Source organism: Eriocheir sinensis, chromosome 2, assembly GCF_024679095.1.
Source record: "Eriocheir sinensis breed Jianghai 21 chromosome 2, ASM2467909v1, whole genome shotgun sequence".
In the NCBI taxonomy this organism is placed as follows: Eukaryota; Metazoa; Arthropoda; class Malacostraca; order Decapoda; family Varunidae; genus Eriocheir; species Eriocheir sinensis.
Window position 1 is genome coordinate 25,180,707 of NC_066510.1, and position 17,500 is coordinate 25,198,206.

Consider the following 17,500-nt stretch of genomic DNA (forward strand, 5'->3'; position numbering starts at 1 on the left):
CACACACACACACACACACCTCAAATGGTATATATGTTTTAAGGGTGGAAGAAAAAGAAAGGAGGGAAGGTAGGAGAGAGGGATGCTGGAGAGAGAGAGAGAGAAAAAAAAAGAGAGGGGCAAAAAGAGTGAAAGAGAAGAGTGAGAGAGGCACACACAAACACACACACACTCTCACCACCATCAACATTCACTCACACACCGCCTCCTACACCTACCTCCCCACCCCCCACCCCGCAGGACACGCAAAGGACCCCTCCCGCAGGATCAATTAAGGCGAACAAAATGCAAGGCTCGCGGGGCCCTTCCGTCCGGCGGCGTCGTTGTGCGTGCCGCGGCGACCAAGATTAATGACGCATCCACCTTTATTTCGTACTTTTGGCCGCCGGTCATTTGGGTTACGTTCGGAAAAAGTATTTGGTATTTGTTGTTGGCGGTTCGGTGGTGGTGGTGGTGGTATTCTTTCGGGGACGTCGCGAACACACACACACACTTACACATGCAAACACACATTCCTGAAACTAAATTGGAATATATCTAAGTATTTTTTCTTGGTGGCTTTATGAGGGAGATGCATTGTGGGTCTTTGTGCATCTTTTTTTCATCTTTTGTTTTGTCTCATTACACACACACACACACACACACACACACACACACACACACACACACACACACACACAGGTATTTCAATGACCACATCTCTAAAACAATAAAAAAGAGCATAGCCCCCTACACACATACAGTACGTAGGCGACATCCTATAAATAACTTTTTACCCCCATCATTGTGAAGTACAGACAGACAGACTAACGCTAATCAACTCATCAAAACTCTCACCCCAGCCACCCACCTACCAAACCACCTGTTAACCATCACCACCACCTCACGCCCAAATTAGGGAGGGGAGGGGCGGGGAGGGGAGGAGGGAGGAGGGATGGGACAGGGGAGGAGGAGGGGCTAATGGGTGTGTTAAAGGTTGGGGTTAAAGGTGCAAGTGGGATTTAAATTGAGTTGACTTTTGTTTGCCGAGAGAGAGAGAGAGAGAGAGAGAGAGAGAGAGAGAGAGAGAGAGAGAATTATACTAAGAAATAAACAATTACATATCCTCCTCCTCTCTCTCTCTCTCTCTCTCTCTCTCTCTCTCTCTCTCTCTGTGTGTGTGTGTGTGTGTGTGTGTGTGTGCCTGCAAGCGCGTCTCCCCTCAACTAATCATCATTACCCAGACCAAACATGTTCTCATTACCATAAACAAACGAGCAGCCGCTTAAACAAACACAAATATATAAACAAATAGATATACAAACACCCACACCCACCCACCCACACACACACACACAGAAAGCTATGATTTTATTTACCTGCACGAGACTGAGCTAAAAACAAAACAAAAAACAATCAGGGACAGGTGAGAATATATAATTAGCCTCCATGATGTTCAGGTAAAGCCCGCAATTAGTACAAACAGATACAGCGCGGATGAATAACAGGGCAGGTGATCGGACAGGTGAGGGCAGGTGTGACGTGAGGGGACCCGCGCTAATTAATTACATGGTACCCCAATTTATTTGATACCGCTGCCCGCCCACGCCCCTGAGCACCATTTGTACAGGACAATGCTGGCTGCTAGGGGAGGAAGAGGAGGATTAAAGGACGAGGGTGAGGAGGAAGAGGAGGATTAATGGGCGCGGGAGAGGAGGCGGCGGCAAAGGCAGAGAAAATGCAACGTTCATAAAAAAATGCTAACGTTTATAAATATTTCCACAGTATTAACGGAGATTCTGACATGCACAAGCCAACGTGGTAAAGGAGGAAGAGGAGGAGGGGGAGGAGGAGGAGGAAGAGGAGGAGGAGGAAGAAAGGTGAAGATTATAAAACTTTCTCAGTTGTTGACAAGAATGCACCCACATGCAGGAACCAGCAGGGCGTGTAGTGAAGGTGGAAGACGAGGAGGAGGAGGAGGAGGAGGAGGCGGAGGAGAATGGTGAGTAAATGAGTAAAGGACGAGAGAGGGAGAGGAAAAACAAAACTATAAACAATTCCAAGGATGTTGTGAAAAATAACACACATACACAACTTAATGGGAAGTATAACGCCTTAACACCTACTGAGCTTCCTACGGTGTGTGTGTGTGTGTGTGTGTAAGAGGCAACATGTGGGCGCCGGTAGCTTTCAGGCGCCACCCCTAACCCGACCCTCGACCCATCCACGCCCGGCCCGGCCCAGCGAGGCGCGAAGCGGTGCTTACTCGAACTTCCAAAGCATGAAACGCAAACAGAATCTTTACCCACAAACCTCAAATGCGATGCTCTGGCTGGCTGGCGGCGGGGGCGAGGCGGATGATACATACACACACACGGATCGTCGTCACAGGGTTCCTCTTTTACCTCCCTTTTTAAACATCTGCGTCCTTTTTACTCGTTCCTCTTCTGCGTCTACACACACACACATGCAGCGCCACGCCTCGACGCACTGATGGGGTTTGCCCGCTGCGTGGAGGCGACATCTGGCGGTATCTTGCAACTCCTCCCGCCGCTGAGCCGTGATTGGATGATCCGGCCGCTCGCACTTCACTCGTTTCGTCTTTTATTTTCTAATGAAGATGATTTTTCCCCCGTGATTGGTTTACCTGGGATTTGAGGAGTTGCTGTTTTTGGTGATTTGACGCGAGATGAAAGAATGGGAAGAGGATCAGAAGGCAAACGGAGGAAGGAACTGGTTTTGATTCTGGTGCGAGATGAAAGGAAAGGAAACTGGATGGGAAGCTGAGGAAGGGATTGTTTTGCTATTATTTGATGCGATAAGAAAGAAAGAAGACTTAGAGACAACACACACCCGGTTGGTTCGTGCATGTGGCTGTATTCTTGTCAACAACTAGGAAGGGATGATTTTGCTAGTTTTCAAAGCAAGATGAAGGAAACGAACAAAACTAGTTGGCAACGTGAGAAAGGGACTGATTTTGCTATTTTTCTTACTGATATAATTGGTAAAACAGCAAAGTACATCAACCACCCACCGATACTTTCACGTTTCTACCTATCCCTGCTCTAAAAGTCATAGGAAAGGCAACCAGCCAATCAGAAAATGAGCCAAATACATCAAAATCAGGTAAAAACAAAAACGCATCAACATCACCACACGGACGCTTAACTGATTAACCTGAATCATACAAAAAAATATCCTATCAAGCCTTAAATCCGCAGAAAAAAGTAAAAAAAAACAAAAACATATGAAGGGAGAAAAATGAACACATGCCAACCTAATCACACGAACACTCAGCTGATTGGCCAAATTCCGTTCATCCCGTGACGTCAGAGGATCGTGCACCAATCAGAGGCAGGCGTGGGAATGAAACGGTAGGCTCTTTTTATTTCACCTTAACGCGGTAGCCTCTTTTTTTTTTTTTTCGGACAGTCGACCGGCAATGAAGAATGCAACAAAAATGCCCATCTATCAATGCCGCTCATTATTACTCGCCGCCGAGGCTTTGGTGGAACTGATTACTGGGGAGGCGCATTGTCTATAAAGGGACGGGAGAGAGAGAGAGAGAGAGAGAGAGAGAGAGAGAGATGGTAGGAAACAGAGACAAAGAAAAGGAGAACAGCAGAGAGAAAAAGGTGTAGGGAAATATCTAAAAGGGGAGATAGATAGATAGATAGATAGATGGATAGATACAGATAGATAATTAGATAGAGAGACGATAGGAGCCTGTGAAACAAAAAAAAGGAGAAAAGAAGGGAAAAAAAGGAGTAGGAAAAGAAAGAATTTAGGGGAAGTAGATAGATGTAGACATTTAGACAGATAGATAGATACATATAAATAGAAAGATAGAGATAAGGAGAGAGCAGGAGACTAAAGACAGAAAAAAGGGAGACAAAAGTAATATGGAAAGAATTAATTAAGAGTATAGATAGATAGATAAATAGATAGATGGATACATAGATAGATAGGGATTGTGTTTACGGTCAAAAGATGAACTGTCTATTACATACAAACGACAGACAATGACATGCATACACCTGTACCTGCTCGCCTGATATTTTTTTAACATTACCTGTACGCATTAATTGTCAAGTTGGGGAATTGATGTACGTTAATTTATCGTGTATTTACCCATTCACATGTGGAGGCCGCACGTAACAGGGACGGCTGAATGAATACTGAGTCATTATTTACAACCAGTGAGGCGGATTCATATGTAAATGCATGTCTGTGTGTCTGTCTGTACGTACATGTGTGTGTTTATGTATATATGTACTTTAATTTAGCGTACGTGAATCATGCTAGTGTGAATGTACGCAAGTGTGTGTGTGTGTGTGTGTGTGTGTGTGTGTGTGTGTGTGTGTGAGTCTCTAGTGGATCCAAAACAATACAGAAAAACAAAAAAACAAGGCCTGGTGAGGGTCATATACCTTAGCAACACGAGCCCCTTAATTAAAAAAGTCCCCGCGCCCTCCCATTACTCAGGTGAGGAGCGACGACTCCCTCAGGTAACCCAGGTGATTTTTTCTCCCCCCCAGGTAAGCGGGGTCATCAACAACACGGGCCACAGCGTCGTTCTGACCCTGGGCGGCACGAGTCGCCATCACCCCCCCATCAACATCACCGGTGGGCCACTCTCCTACAGGTACCAGGTGAGTGTTGACTGGTGATTACAGGTAGGCCAAGGTTACGGGTGGAAGTTATGTTGCTGGAGTTCAGGTGCAAAAAATGTACCTGTAGGGATAATTACGTGTTGACACAGGTAGTACAAGGATTATCTGTTTAGGTAATAGGTGAATACAGGTGCTAATTAAAGGTAGGACAAGGTTTCAGATGAATATTATCATTTTATGGGAACAGGTTAGGTAGGTAAGTAGATAGGTAGAAGTATTGGTTCTCACATGTACTACGAGTTATTTATATATACAGGTAGATACATGTGGTTGCCAATTAAATGACAGGCAAGGCAAGGTGAGAATTGTACCTGTAGGCATAATTACAGGTTCACACAGGTACAACAAGGATGATCTGAACAGGTAGGCCTACTAGTTGAGTGTCCACTGAAAAGTACGGACAAAGCACGGTACGAAAAAAAGCTACAGACGAGTTATTTACGGGTTAAGATATTACCTGTAGCCATAACTATAGATTGACACTGGTACTATTGAATGCTATTGCTTGCTATAGGCTAGGCAGGTGAAACTACAGGTGCGTGTTGCCCCGTTACCTTTATATATGATGAGGAAACGTGCCTGCATAAATAATTACAGGTTCACGCACGCTTACGCAATCGCTTTACCATATGAGCCTTAATAATCTTAACATGGCACACTGAAAGGGGTGAACAGTATTGGCAACGCCGTAATGAGTCACAGGGAACGAAGCGCTTCACTGTGCCACTCAACACGTCTCGGTGGTTCGGACGAGCTTCAAGCCGCGTCTCATTTGGTGACGTCACGACCCAACGCTCTCCCCGCCCCTTTTCCTCCAGCCTAGCACCAACCTATCCATCCTCCCTACCTCTGCTCTCATCATCCATTCTTTGCACTTTCTATTTATTTTCTCATTTTCTCTTTCCTCTCTTCTCTATATCCCTCTTTCCTTCACTTTGTTTCGCTCTTTTCGCTTCACCAATTCATCCTACTTATCTCTCTACCATGGTCCCCTTTTTCTCTTCCCCTACATTACCCTCTCCCTCCCTCTAATGGTGCACTTATGAATCACTTTGCTCTACTGTTTTCGCTTTACTACCTCATTTCACTTCTCTTTCTACTATACTCCGTTGACTTTCCTTCCCCTACACTGTTGTCTCAGCTAAAACCGCATCCTGCAAGCACACACACACACACACACACACACACACACACACACACAAAGACGAGATAGACAAACACAAAAGATAAATCAACCTGAAAAAAATGCACACACACACACCATGAAAAAAGAATCAGGGACAGGTGAGAATATATAATTAGCCTCCATGATGTCCAGGTAAAGCCCGCAATTAGTTCTCCTGATAACTCTACCTTTGACAGCTCGGCGAACCACTTCGTTTGTCGTTTCGTTGTTATTTTCTGTCTTTTCCTCAGATACCTGTTGTCCACTGGTGGTAGTCTATAGTAGGACTTCTTAGAGAACTTGTTTCCCTTCTTTCCACCAATAACTCCACACAACGAGGCCAAGACGATGTTTTCTCCAGTTTTTGGCTCGCACAGTCCGGTCTGTTTTGGCTCGCGACTTTCTAAGACGTTCCTATGATATTGTATATTTTCCTCCGCATCGCCTCCTTCAGTAGTTAGTCTAAAGGGAGGCTCTCCAGGGAACTTGATTTTATTAATATCACAAAAGATGAAATGATGTTTTTTTTTTTTATCATTATATCTCCCAAGAAGTTATTTTCCTTTTCCTCCTTACCTTTTGTTCCCAGAAGGAGTCTTACAAAAAGGCTTCTCGGGGAACTTCTTCTCGTCTACGGGTTAACGAACACCAACACACGGAGGCGGTGCAACAAATCCACAGTAACCACTTGTTTTCTTTTCCCTCGCCGCCTTATTTCGTCCCGCACAAAGCATATTTCAGGCTGTAGTTTTTTGGGATGTCATCATGTATAAGAAACCAAAAAGTCAATACAGTTTTGATACAGCGTTAGATTTTTAAGAAAACGTAAAGGAATCTCCAGCTAATTAAATGGATTTTGCTTGTTTACGCGAGCTATTTCTTGACCAGCAAATTATCTGCGGTACTTACTTGGAATTTACTTGTTATCGTGCGCTACTTCCTGCCGACGCTGCTCCTCCAGGGACTACATATAATGACGCTCTTCGCTATGGGAGGCACGTGGATGACCTCAAGGTGTATCAGTACGTCAGGTACACAGGTTGAATAGTCGCATCTCTCATCAATCACCCGCAGCGACAAATTGTGTCTCGTCCAGCATCGCACCTTGACGTAAACCTAGGACGAGGAGCGCACGAACTCCCGAACACACGAACACGGGAAAAAACATTTCGCCGATAAATATTGAGGAGAAAAAAACACGCCAAAAATACACGGCCGTAAAAATATTCCCCAAATAAACCTGTCTGGAAAACACGGCGCCGCCAATTAGTAGTTGTTCCCACTTTTCACCTGAGGCTCGAAGGCCGCGATGTTTTGCTGAGTCCATAAATTGTTTCAGACTGGCTCTTATTGGTTATTTCCGGCCTCCTCGATAAGCCCTAATTGGATCATACTCACCTTCTTACGAGTGTCCCTGAGCGTCACAACTCCTTCAGGAACGCCCTCTGCTTTCCTCCCTTCCCCTGCTCCCTTCCTGTCTCCAAATAACACACGTACCTTCCTTCCCTGCCCTTTAACGCGTCTTTCCCTTCCCTGCCCTTCCCTCCTCGGCGCCTTCGTTACTGCCGCTCTTTTATTTTCAAGACAGGGGCTCGAAATATTGCCTCGATCTCTTCCTCAAGGCGACATTTTGGTTGGGTCTGTGTGGTTAAGTGAATCGTTGAAATAAAGTCAAGGGAAACAAACTGCACAACACCAACCAAGTCTGTACTGCGAGGTGGTGGTGGCGCTGCAGATGGTTATTGTGGAAATAGGCATCACTGAATCATTTGTTAGGTTCGTTAAGCCCTTCAAGAACCAATAAACTCCATGATATCACTCCCTCCGCAATCTTATCTTAGGAAGACTGTGTAAGGCAAAATGAAGAAATGAATACGCAAGGGAGGCTTTTAAGAATGTCAGGTGTGTCAATTAAAAAGGTACTGAAAGACTTGCTAACACACTGATGACCACTTAAAATACAACAGCAATGATAATAGTAACAACAACTATTACTACAGCAACAACTATCACTACCACCACTTCTCCTGAAACTACTACTACTACTACTACTACTACTACTACTACTTTACCCATATCCCTTCTGCTACTACTACTACTACTACTACTACTACTACTACTACTTTACCCATATCCCTTCTGCTACTACTACTACTACTACTACTACTACTACTACTATTACTACCACCACCACCACTAACTCTTATCTGCTACATTCGACGGTCCTTACATTCTCTTTCGTCTCGAGCACAAAAGTTGGATTTCATTTTTCTTTGACGCAATCCAGGATTAAAATGAATTATACATCTCTTCACTACCCAAGTTTCCAAATCTGAATTCGCTTAATTTCTCGTTCTTAATCTTTTCGGCAGCGGCGCGGGCGAGTTATTTTTTTTCACTAACTCCTTTTCCTTTTTTTTTTTTTCGCTAAACCCTTTTAATGCAGCCTCGCTAAATAGCTCACTCCATCGCAGCCTCTCGCTCAGTCCAAACATGAAAATGCTACATGAGAGTTTTGTTTGTCTTTCACTACAATGCTATATTTTTTGAGACTTGCTGTAGACGCTTGCTTCCTTCGTCTGATTCTTTAACCTCGCCTTTGCCTCTCCAGCTTTCGTTCTCTTTCTTTACTCCTGCTTCGCATCTTCTTTACCCTTCTTCGCATCTTCTTTACCCTTCTTCTTTATCTTCTTTTCCTCTCGGCTTTCCTACGTCTTGAGTCTGTGCCTCTTCTCTTTGGTATTATTGTTTCCCATCTTCTTCTTTCTTACCATTTTCTTCCTACGTCTGTGCCTCTTCTTTTCTTTGCTATTATTGTTTCCCATCTTCTTTTTTCTTACCATTTCTGTGCCTCTTCTTCTCTTTGCTAATATGTTTCCCATTTTCTTTTTTCTTACCATTTTCTTACTTACTCTTTATTTTTGTCTTTCTTTCCTCGTGTTTCCCATTTTTTTTATCCTTACCTTTCTCTTCCTACTCTCACGGTCTACCTATGTCTTATTTCTTCTAAGTCTTGATTCTTTATAATTATCTACCCCTTTTTCTTTCCTATTGTAATTCCCATCCTCTTTATCCTTACCATTCTCTTCCTTCTTTCTCGCCCTAACTAACCTGCCTTCCTGTTTTCCATATCGTCACCCTCATAAAATAATCGCCTAAGTCATTTTTCAGCGATTTCCAGGTTTTTGTTTACATCAGTTTTTCATCATGTGCCGCCCATTTTTGCATAGTTGCCTTCGTTATTCAGGGTTTGAGTGTTCTAGAATTGGCCTTTTCATTCCTGCCTAAATCTTAAGCCAAATGAGATGATGACAGTTCTTCTCTGATTTCCTGTAAAGTAGAAAATAATGACTCAGGCGGTTTCTTTACGAAGGTGACGATATAGTCCCTGTTAATCTACCTTTTCCCGTTGTTTTTCACCTTTCTCATATATTACCTTCATTTCCCTGTTTCCTCGTCCAGTCAAACCCATCGTCCTACTTTCTCCTTCCTATTTATTCACCTTTACCCACGTTTGACATCTTACACATTCGCTCTTGTTATTCCCAATCATCCTTCACCTCCCCCTTTTTTCCCGCCTTGTTTTCCAATTGAGCTCGTCACTCTACGTCCTCTTGTCGCATTAGTCCTCGATCTCTTTCCAGACATATTCCTGGTCTGTTCCTCCCCAGGGCTGCGGTTGGAGTTAAGGGTAGGCGGGACTTGCATGTTTCTTGTCAGGGCCGCATGTCACCTCGCTGGTCCGGCCTTGTTTTGCCGTCTGGTTGATTAGAGTATTGTTTGACCGAGTGATGTCCCGCTGCGTGAGATGATTAGAGGGCTTAAAAAAGGAGAAAAAAATATAGCCTCCGTATTTGTTTGTATTTGTGTTTGGTGGGCAGTATGGTTACGTTTGTGTTTGTGAGTTTGTGTGTTTCCTTGTTTTCTATTTGTTGCGTCATATTTTTCCCCTTTTTGAGTTTACTGACGGGTAAAATACAGTAAGAACTTTAATTAAGGGTAACATCTTCAGGTATATAAGAATTTTTTATGGCATTAATACTCACAGTCAATGAATATGTGATAGATTGATAGATAGATAAATAAAAAGATAGATAGATAGGTAGATAGGTAGAGAGATAGATCGGTAAATAGATAGATAGATACAAAGAGAGAGAAAGGGAAAGAGGGACAGACAGGGAGTTAGTGTGTGTGTATGCGTGTGTGTTTATCCAAGGCTCACACAGGTAACCTTTCCCATCCTCAGGTGAGCCACGTGCAGCTCCACTTCGGCGCCGTGGATCACGTTGGCTCCGAACACACCATCAACGGCACCGCCTTCCCCGCCGAGGTGAGCATGGGAAGGAGGGAGAGAGGGGAGAGAAAAGGAAAAAAAAGGAGGGGGACGGAGAGGCTGAGAGGAGACGGAGAGAAAGGGAAAAAAGGAAAGGGGACGGAGAGGCTGAGAGGAGACGGAGAGAAAGGGAAAAAAGGAAAGGGGACGGAGAGGCTGAGAGGAGACGGAGAGAAAGGGAAAAAAGGAAAGGGGACGGAGAGGTGAGGGGAGACGGAGAGAAAGGGAAAAAAAGGGAGGGGGATGGAGAGGCTAAGAGGAGAACACCCCCCCCAAGAAAAATGTGAAGGAGATGAAAAAGGAAAAAAAGAGCAAAGAAAAATGAGATAGGGAGAGAAGGGAGAGAAAGGAAAAAAGGGAAGCGGGACCGAGAGCATAAGACAAAAAGTGAAAGGGAAGACATAGAAAAACAGATGAAATGAGGGAAAAAGGGCAGGAAGAGCGAGGTTGAGAAGGAGAAAAGGGAGGCTGAAAGGGGAGGATGAGAAGGGACAGAGGAAGAAAAAAGGAAGGAGAGGGTGAGGTGATACAAAATAAGTGAAGGTGAAGGTACAAAGAGGAAGACGAAAGAGAGCAAAAGGGAAAAAAAATCGAGCTCGGAAGGTGGTTGAATAGGAGAAAGAAGGAAAGGGAATAAAGAGAAAAAAGGAAGGAGAGGGTGAGGGGATACAAAAAGAGTGAAGGTGAAGGCATAAAAAAAGGAGACGAAAGAGAGCAAAAGGGAAAAAAATCGAGCTCGGAAGGTGGTTGAATAGGGGAAAGGGAAGACTAACAGACGGGGATCAATAAAGAGAAGGCAAGGAAGGAGAAGTTTGGGAAAGTGACAGAAAAGGGCAAAAAGGGAGACTCGGGAAAAAGAGAGGAAGAGGGGAAAAGGGAAGGAATAAAAAGAACTTGCAAAGGAGTTGGAAAATAGGGGAAACAAAAGGACTATTTGGGAAGGAAAAATGGAAGGGTGTAGGGGATAAATACAAAGAAAATGGGGACGTGTAGGAAAGGTAATGGGGAGAAAATGGGAAGGAGAAAGGAAAAAGAAAACGAAAATGAGGCGGCAAGGGAAAAACAAGACAGTCAGGGCGAAAATAATTAAAAAAGAGGAAATAAAGAAAAAGGTGGAGAGGAGGAAAAAGATGAGGAAAGATTATTTGGAGGAAAGGTAAAAGGCATTAGGTGAGAGGAGGAGATGAGGAGGAGGTGGTGGAGGTACGAATAAAAGATAAGTGGAGGAGGGGAGGAAGAAATCAAGGGAGAGAGGAAGGAGAGGTATTGATGAGATGGACAAAATGGGAAGACGAGGTGACAATGGAGAGAGAGAGAGAGAGAGAGAGAGAGAGAGAGAGAATGGAGGAAAAAAAAACTACCAACATCACGACCCTAAACTTCACTGCACCATCGGCATATTTTTCCTGAGAGCACGCACACGCACACGCACACACACACACACATACACACACACACACACACACACACACACACTAGGGAAGACGGAGGTGGTGCGAAAAGAGGCAAGACAGACGAAAACGGAAGGAAAGGAAAAGAAAGAGAGAAAGGAAAAGAGGAGAGAGGAGAGCCGTGAGTGGATGGAAGGAAGGAAGGGCCGAGAAATGGAGAAAGGATGAAGGAAAAATTAGAGGAAACAAGAGCAAGGTGAAGGAAGGAGGTAAAAGAGCTAGCTGTTTCGATGAAGGAGGAGGAGGAGGAGGAGGAGGAGGAGGAGGAGGAGGAGGTCTTCTGACTTCTCTCTCCATCAACATGTCAGTGTGGAGCGGGTCATTACAGTGTCATGGTGGCAGGAAGAGGAAGAAGATAAAAACAAGGAGGAGGAGGAGAAGGAGAAAGAGGAAAAGGAGGAGGAGGATGAAAAGGAGGGGAAGGGGTTAGCGCCTCGACAGTTAATCAACGAGGACTCATTGCGTTTTTCCTTCGTGATCCTTTCTGAAAGAGCGGCGGCGGTGGTGGTGATGGTAGTGGTGGTGGTGGTGGTGGTGGAGGAAGGGAGAGGAAGGAGAGAGGAAGGAAGGGAGAGAGGAGGAGAAAGGAGGAAGGAAAGAGGGGGAAGGGAAATGGGGCTAGAGAGAGGAAGAGAGGGAGGGAGAGGGAAGGGGAGGAAAGAGAGGAAGGAAGGGAGGGGAAGGAGGAAGTAGAGAGAGAGGGGGAGAGAGAGAGAGGGAGAGTTCTAAATGCCGGTCACGTATCCGACTTGCATAAAAAAATGTATACTTCACTGCTCTCTCTCTCTCTCTCTCTTCGTCCTGAGGAATGCAGTCGTAAGGCCAGAATCCATTTATTTTGACCCCTTTTTTTCTTTTCCTTCCTCCTTTTTCCCTCCAACACACGGATGAAGCTTGCTCAAGGTATAGGAGGAGGAGGAGGAGGAGGAGGAGGAGGAGGAGGAGGAGGAGAAGGAGGTCTAAGGCTCAACGGCCCCATCTCTATAATCCACCTCTCCCCCTTTTTTCTTTGTGGATGGAGGAGGAGGAGGAGGAGGAGGAGGAGGAAGACAAAAGAAAAAAAAGGGATCAACACTCCTCTCACCATACTCTACATTTTTCCCTCCTCCTCCTCCTCCTCTTCCTCCTCCTCCTTCTCCTCCTCGTGGTTGTATGGAAGGAACAAGGATCAGGCCGCATCTTCCTGCACGCCCTTTCCTCCTCCTTCTTGTCCTCTTTCCTCCGTCACCTTTTTCCTCCGTGCTCCGTCAATGCCCCGGAACACAAACAGGAAATATACAAGACATGTTACCTGTGTTTTAAGACCGCCAGGTGAGCTCACGCTAATTAGTCTCGTTCACATGCTTTCTCCTCCTCTTCTTACTTAGCATCTCCTTCCTTTCTTTTTTTCTTTATTGACATTTATAATTTTTAGCACCTTATTTTCTTTCCTCGTCGACATTTATTTTCTTTGGCATTTTCCTCCTCCACTTTTTCTTTATTGGCTTCTTTTTTTCCTCCTCCTCTTTACCTACTCCTTCTCCTGTTTTTTCCTTTATTGGCATTCATAATTTTCAGCTCATTTTTGTTTTGTTTACCATCGACATCTTTTCTCTTTAGCATCTTCTTCTTCTTTAGCAACTCCTTCTCCTCCTCCTTTTTTTTTTGTTTATCATCGACATTCTTTCTCTTTAAAATCTTCTCCCTCTTCTTCTTTATCCCCATCTCTCTCCTCCCTCCTCTACTTTAGCATCTTCTTTTTTTTCTCTCTTTCAATTTTTTTTTTTAGATTTTTTTTTTTTTTTTTTCATCGACAATTCTTTTCTTGCTTTCTTTTCTTCTCTTCTTCTTCTTTCTCTTCTTCTTCCTCCTCCTCTTCTTTAGCAACTCCTTCTCCTCCTCCTTTTTTTCTATACTGGCATTCATAATTTTTAGCTCATTTTCTTTTTGTTTATCATCGACATTCTTTCTCTTTAAAATCTTCTTCCTCTTCTTCTTTATCCCCATCTCTCTCCTCTCTCCTCTTCTTTAACATATTTTTTTCTCTCTCTTTCAACTCTCTTAATTTTCAGCACCAACTTTTATTTTTGTTTCTCATCGACATTAATTTTCTTTGGCATCTTCTTCTTCCTCTTCTTCTTTATCGCCATCTTTCCTCCCTCCTCTTCTTTAGCAACGCCTTCTCCTCCATTTTTCTTTACTGACATTATTAATTTTCATCACCTTTTTTTTTCGTTCCCCATCGACATCCTTTTTATTTGGCCTGTTTCCTCTTCCTGTTTATCTCCATTTATCCTGTTTAGCGTTTTTTATATTTTCCTTCATCATTTTCTCCTTTTATCGTGGTTTGTGTTTTAATTTTCATCTTTATTTTTCCAATTTCTTGCCTTAACTCAATTTTCTCTTTCATCTCATTATTTCAATATCTTACGCTTTCTTACTTCCTCGTACTTCAACTTGCTTTCCTTTCTCTTTTCTATCTTTTCCTTGTTCTGTCTTCATCTTAAATTATTCCTCCACACATTTCTTCCCTTTTTTTTCTTATTTCATCTCGTTACTTTCTGACTCCTCTTCCACGATCTTCATTTTTGCTTTATTTTTTCCCCTCCTCACATCCTTCGCATTCCCCCTTTCTCATTTTCTCTCCTCTGACTCCTTTTCTGTTTTTTTCTAGTTTCATTTTTTCCCTTCTCGCATTCTTCGCCTTTTTATCCTTTCCTTCTTTTCTCATATTCCTCTGACTTCGCTTTTTCTATCATCATTTTTCTGTTTCTTTTTGCTGTCATTACTTTCCTCCTCACATTCTTCGCCGCTATTTCCTTTTATTTTCTTTCGTCTTTCTCCTTTATTTCTTATTTCGACTTATTCCCTTCCGTCTCTCACTTGCTCTCTCCTGGTTCCTTCCTTCCTTTATCGTGGCCTAATCTTCTTTCTTCTCCTCTCCTCCTCTTACTCATCTTTCTCTGCTTTTCTTATTCCCCTCTCTCACTCACTCCCTTTCTCGGCCCTTCATTTGTTGTGTCTTATTCTTCTTTCTCCTTCTTCATCTCTCTGTTTTCTTTTTATTTCCTTCCTCTCCTTCTCTCTCTCCCTCCATTTATTGCAGCCTATCTTTCCTTCTTCTCTCCTTTTTCATTTTTTATTTTTTATTTCTTCTCGTTCTCTGACTCTTCCTTCTTAATTTCCTCTATTTTCTCTTCCTTCTCTCACCCATTCCTTCGGTCCCCTCTTCATTCATTACTGTCTGTTCCTCTAACTTCTCTTTCACCTCTTTCTCCAACTTCATTTCTTACTTCGTTTTACTTCCCTTCCTTTCCTCACCCACTCGATCCCTCCTACTTTCTTCTCGCCCTCTTTTGCCTCTTCCTATTTCGTTTTATTTCACTTCCTTTTCTTTCACTTATTCCCTCTATCGGTTCTTCATTTATCTTGTTATACTCCTCTACCTTCTTTCCCGTCTCTTACTCTTCCTCCTTCGTCGTATTTCCCTTCCTTCTTTCAATCACCCTCTCGCTCACTGACCCTCATTTTTCGTGCCTATCCTCCTCTTTCCTCGTCCTCTTCTGAATCTTCTTTTTCCTTCACTTCTCTGTTTTCTTCTTATTCCCTTCTTCCTCTTTTCACCCCCTTCTTTTCTTCGGTGGCTTCCTCATTCATTGCTGTCTTCCTCTTTCTTTCCGTCCTTCTCTGTCTCCTCTTCTTCATTTCTTATTTCTTCCCCTCCTCTCCTCACCCGCCCGCTCGCTCGCTCCTTCATTTATCGCGGCCTATAATAGCTTCTCACCGTAACTCAATCTACCTCCTTCGCTGAGTCGCCCTCCTCCGCGGCTTCGTTAAGAGTGGCGGCCGCGGGAAAACACGATGAGCGAAAAGACAAAGAAAACTAATAAGGAAAGTGCAAAAAAAATATATGAGGAAGAAGAAAAAAGAAGGAACACACACATACACACACACACACACATAAACCAGCACACACCCACACATACACAAAGGGGGAAATGTTTTTAGATGATGAGAGGAAGAAAGAAGGTGAGGTAAAGGTGAGGGAAGAGGGAAGAAGAATACGTGGACAGGTGAAGAAAAGGTGAGAAGAAAAGAGGAAGAATGGAAGGGATGTAAAAAATAATATAGAGAAAAAAAATTGCTAAGGGTGAAATAATGGAACGCGTAGGAAGGAAAGAAAATGGAAATATGGAAGGATGTAATAACAGTTAGAAGGAAAGATAGTTAAGAAATATACCTTAGAGAGGAGATGAGAAAAAATGAGACAAAGAGAAGAAAGGAAAATATTAGGATGAAAAAAATAATGAAAGCACAGTAAAATGTCAGAAAACTTAGATGAAGAGAAAGAGAAAAGAAAGAGAAAAAAACAGGAAAAATGTGATACGGGGAAAATGAGGCAAAATAAGATGTAAGGGAAAAACAGAGAGAGAGAGAGAGAGAGAGAGAGAGAGAGAGAGAGAGAGAGAGAGAGAGAGAGAGAGAGAGAGAGAGAGAGAGAGAGAGAGAGTAAAGGGACACATTAAAAGGTAAAAGAAAGGAAAAAAAAACGAGAGCAAGAAGACAGGAAAGGGAAAAAAAGATGCAGGAGGAGAGAAAAGAAGAAAAAACGTAGGAAAACAAAAGAAAAAAATACAGAAAAAAAGAAGTATAAAGGAAAAATGGAAAGTGAAGAAGATAAGGTTAAAGTGCAAGGAGGAGAAAGAAGAGGAGGAGGAAGAGGAGGAGGAGGAAGAACATAAGAGACGAGAAGTGACTGGAAGGAGAAGAAAGAGGAAGGGCAACGAGGGGTAAGTGAAAGGAGGAGGAAGAGGAAGAAGGAAAACGAGGACTGGAAGAAGCGAGGAGAAGAGAAGGAGGAGGAGGAGGAGGGGCGAGAGAAGAGAGAAAAGTACGGATCAGATAAGAAAGAAGGAAAGGAGGAAGAAAAGGAAGCGCATGTGAGAGGAGGGAAGAGGAGGAGCAAGAGGCGAAGGAGATGGTGGACGTGGTGAGACTCTAGATGCTGAGAAAATGGGAAGACAGGGAGGGAAGGAAGACATGAAGAAAAGAAGGCAAACTGGATGATACGTAAAGGCAGGGAGAGAGGAAGACAAGAAAGGAAGAAAAAGAAGAAAGATATGCAGAAAAGAAGGCAGACTAGATGATACGTAAAGGCAGGGAGAGAAAGGAAGACAAGAAAGGAAGAAAAAGAAGAAAGATATGCAGAAAAGAAGGCAGACTAGATGATACGTAAAGGCAGGGAGAGAGAAAGACAAGAAAGGAAGAAAAAGAAGAAAGATACGAAGAAAAAAATGGCAGACTGGATGATACGTAGATGCAGAGAAAAAGGAAGATGGGAAAGGCAGAAAGAAAAGAAAAAAAAGATAATAAAGTAAAAGAAGGCAAACTAGATGATACGTAAAGGCAGAGAGAGAGAAAGACAAGAAAGGAAGAAAAAGAAGAAAGATACGAAGAAAAAAATGGCAGACTGGATGATACGTAGAAGCAGAGAGAAAGGAAGATTGGAAAAGCAGAAAGAAATGAGAGAAAATAAATGAATTAGCGAGGGCAGACTGGATGATAAGCAAAGACAGGGAGAGAGAAAGATACGAAAACAGAAATGAAAGGAAGGTACAAAGATTAGAAACGAGTGTACGGTACGTAGAGCCAGAAGGAAGACAGAAAGGGAAGGAAGGCACAGAAAACAAATCAGACTAGAACATAGATAGATATAATAGATAGACATAGGAAGATGGAGTAAGGAAAACCAAACATCCAGACAAGCATGGGAGGAAGGGAAGGATGCAAGGTGGGAGAAACAAAGGGAAGGAAGGAAGGCGAGAAAACCGACAGGGAGGAAGATAAATGGAGGAGGAGAGAGAGAATGGGAGGTAGAGAGTAAAGAAAGTAAACAATCAGGAGAGCAGGGAAGGAAGGC

General features: G+C 43.3%; 1 protein-coding gene and 1 long non-coding RNA gene across 3 annotated transcripts in view; one reads left to right on the forward strand and one right to left on the reverse strand.

Annotated features, from left to right (window-relative positions):
* Positions 1-3,387, reverse strand: part of LOC127001626 (uncharacterized) — a 99,161-nt gene extending 95,774 nt beyond the window's left edge. Inside the window, exon 1 of the long non-coding RNA XR_007755365.1 lies at positions 2,293-3,387. This is a non-coding gene — a long non-coding RNA (uncharacterized LOC127001626). The remainder of the gene's footprint in view (positions 1-2,292) is intronic.
* The window catches only part of LOC127001624 (carbonic anhydrase-related protein 10-like), a 108,390-nt gene that overhangs the window by 79,582 nt on the left and 11,308 nt on the right, over positions 1-17,500 (forward strand). For both annotated transcript variants that reach the window (XM_050866475.1, XM_050866486.1), the window contains exons 4-5: positions 4,518-4,631; positions 10,064-10,147. In XM_050866475.1, the coding sequence (XP_050722432.1) occupies positions 4,518-4,631; positions 10,064-10,147 (198 nt within the window). The remainder of the gene's footprint in view (positions 1-4,517; positions 4,632-10,063; positions 10,148-17,500) is intronic.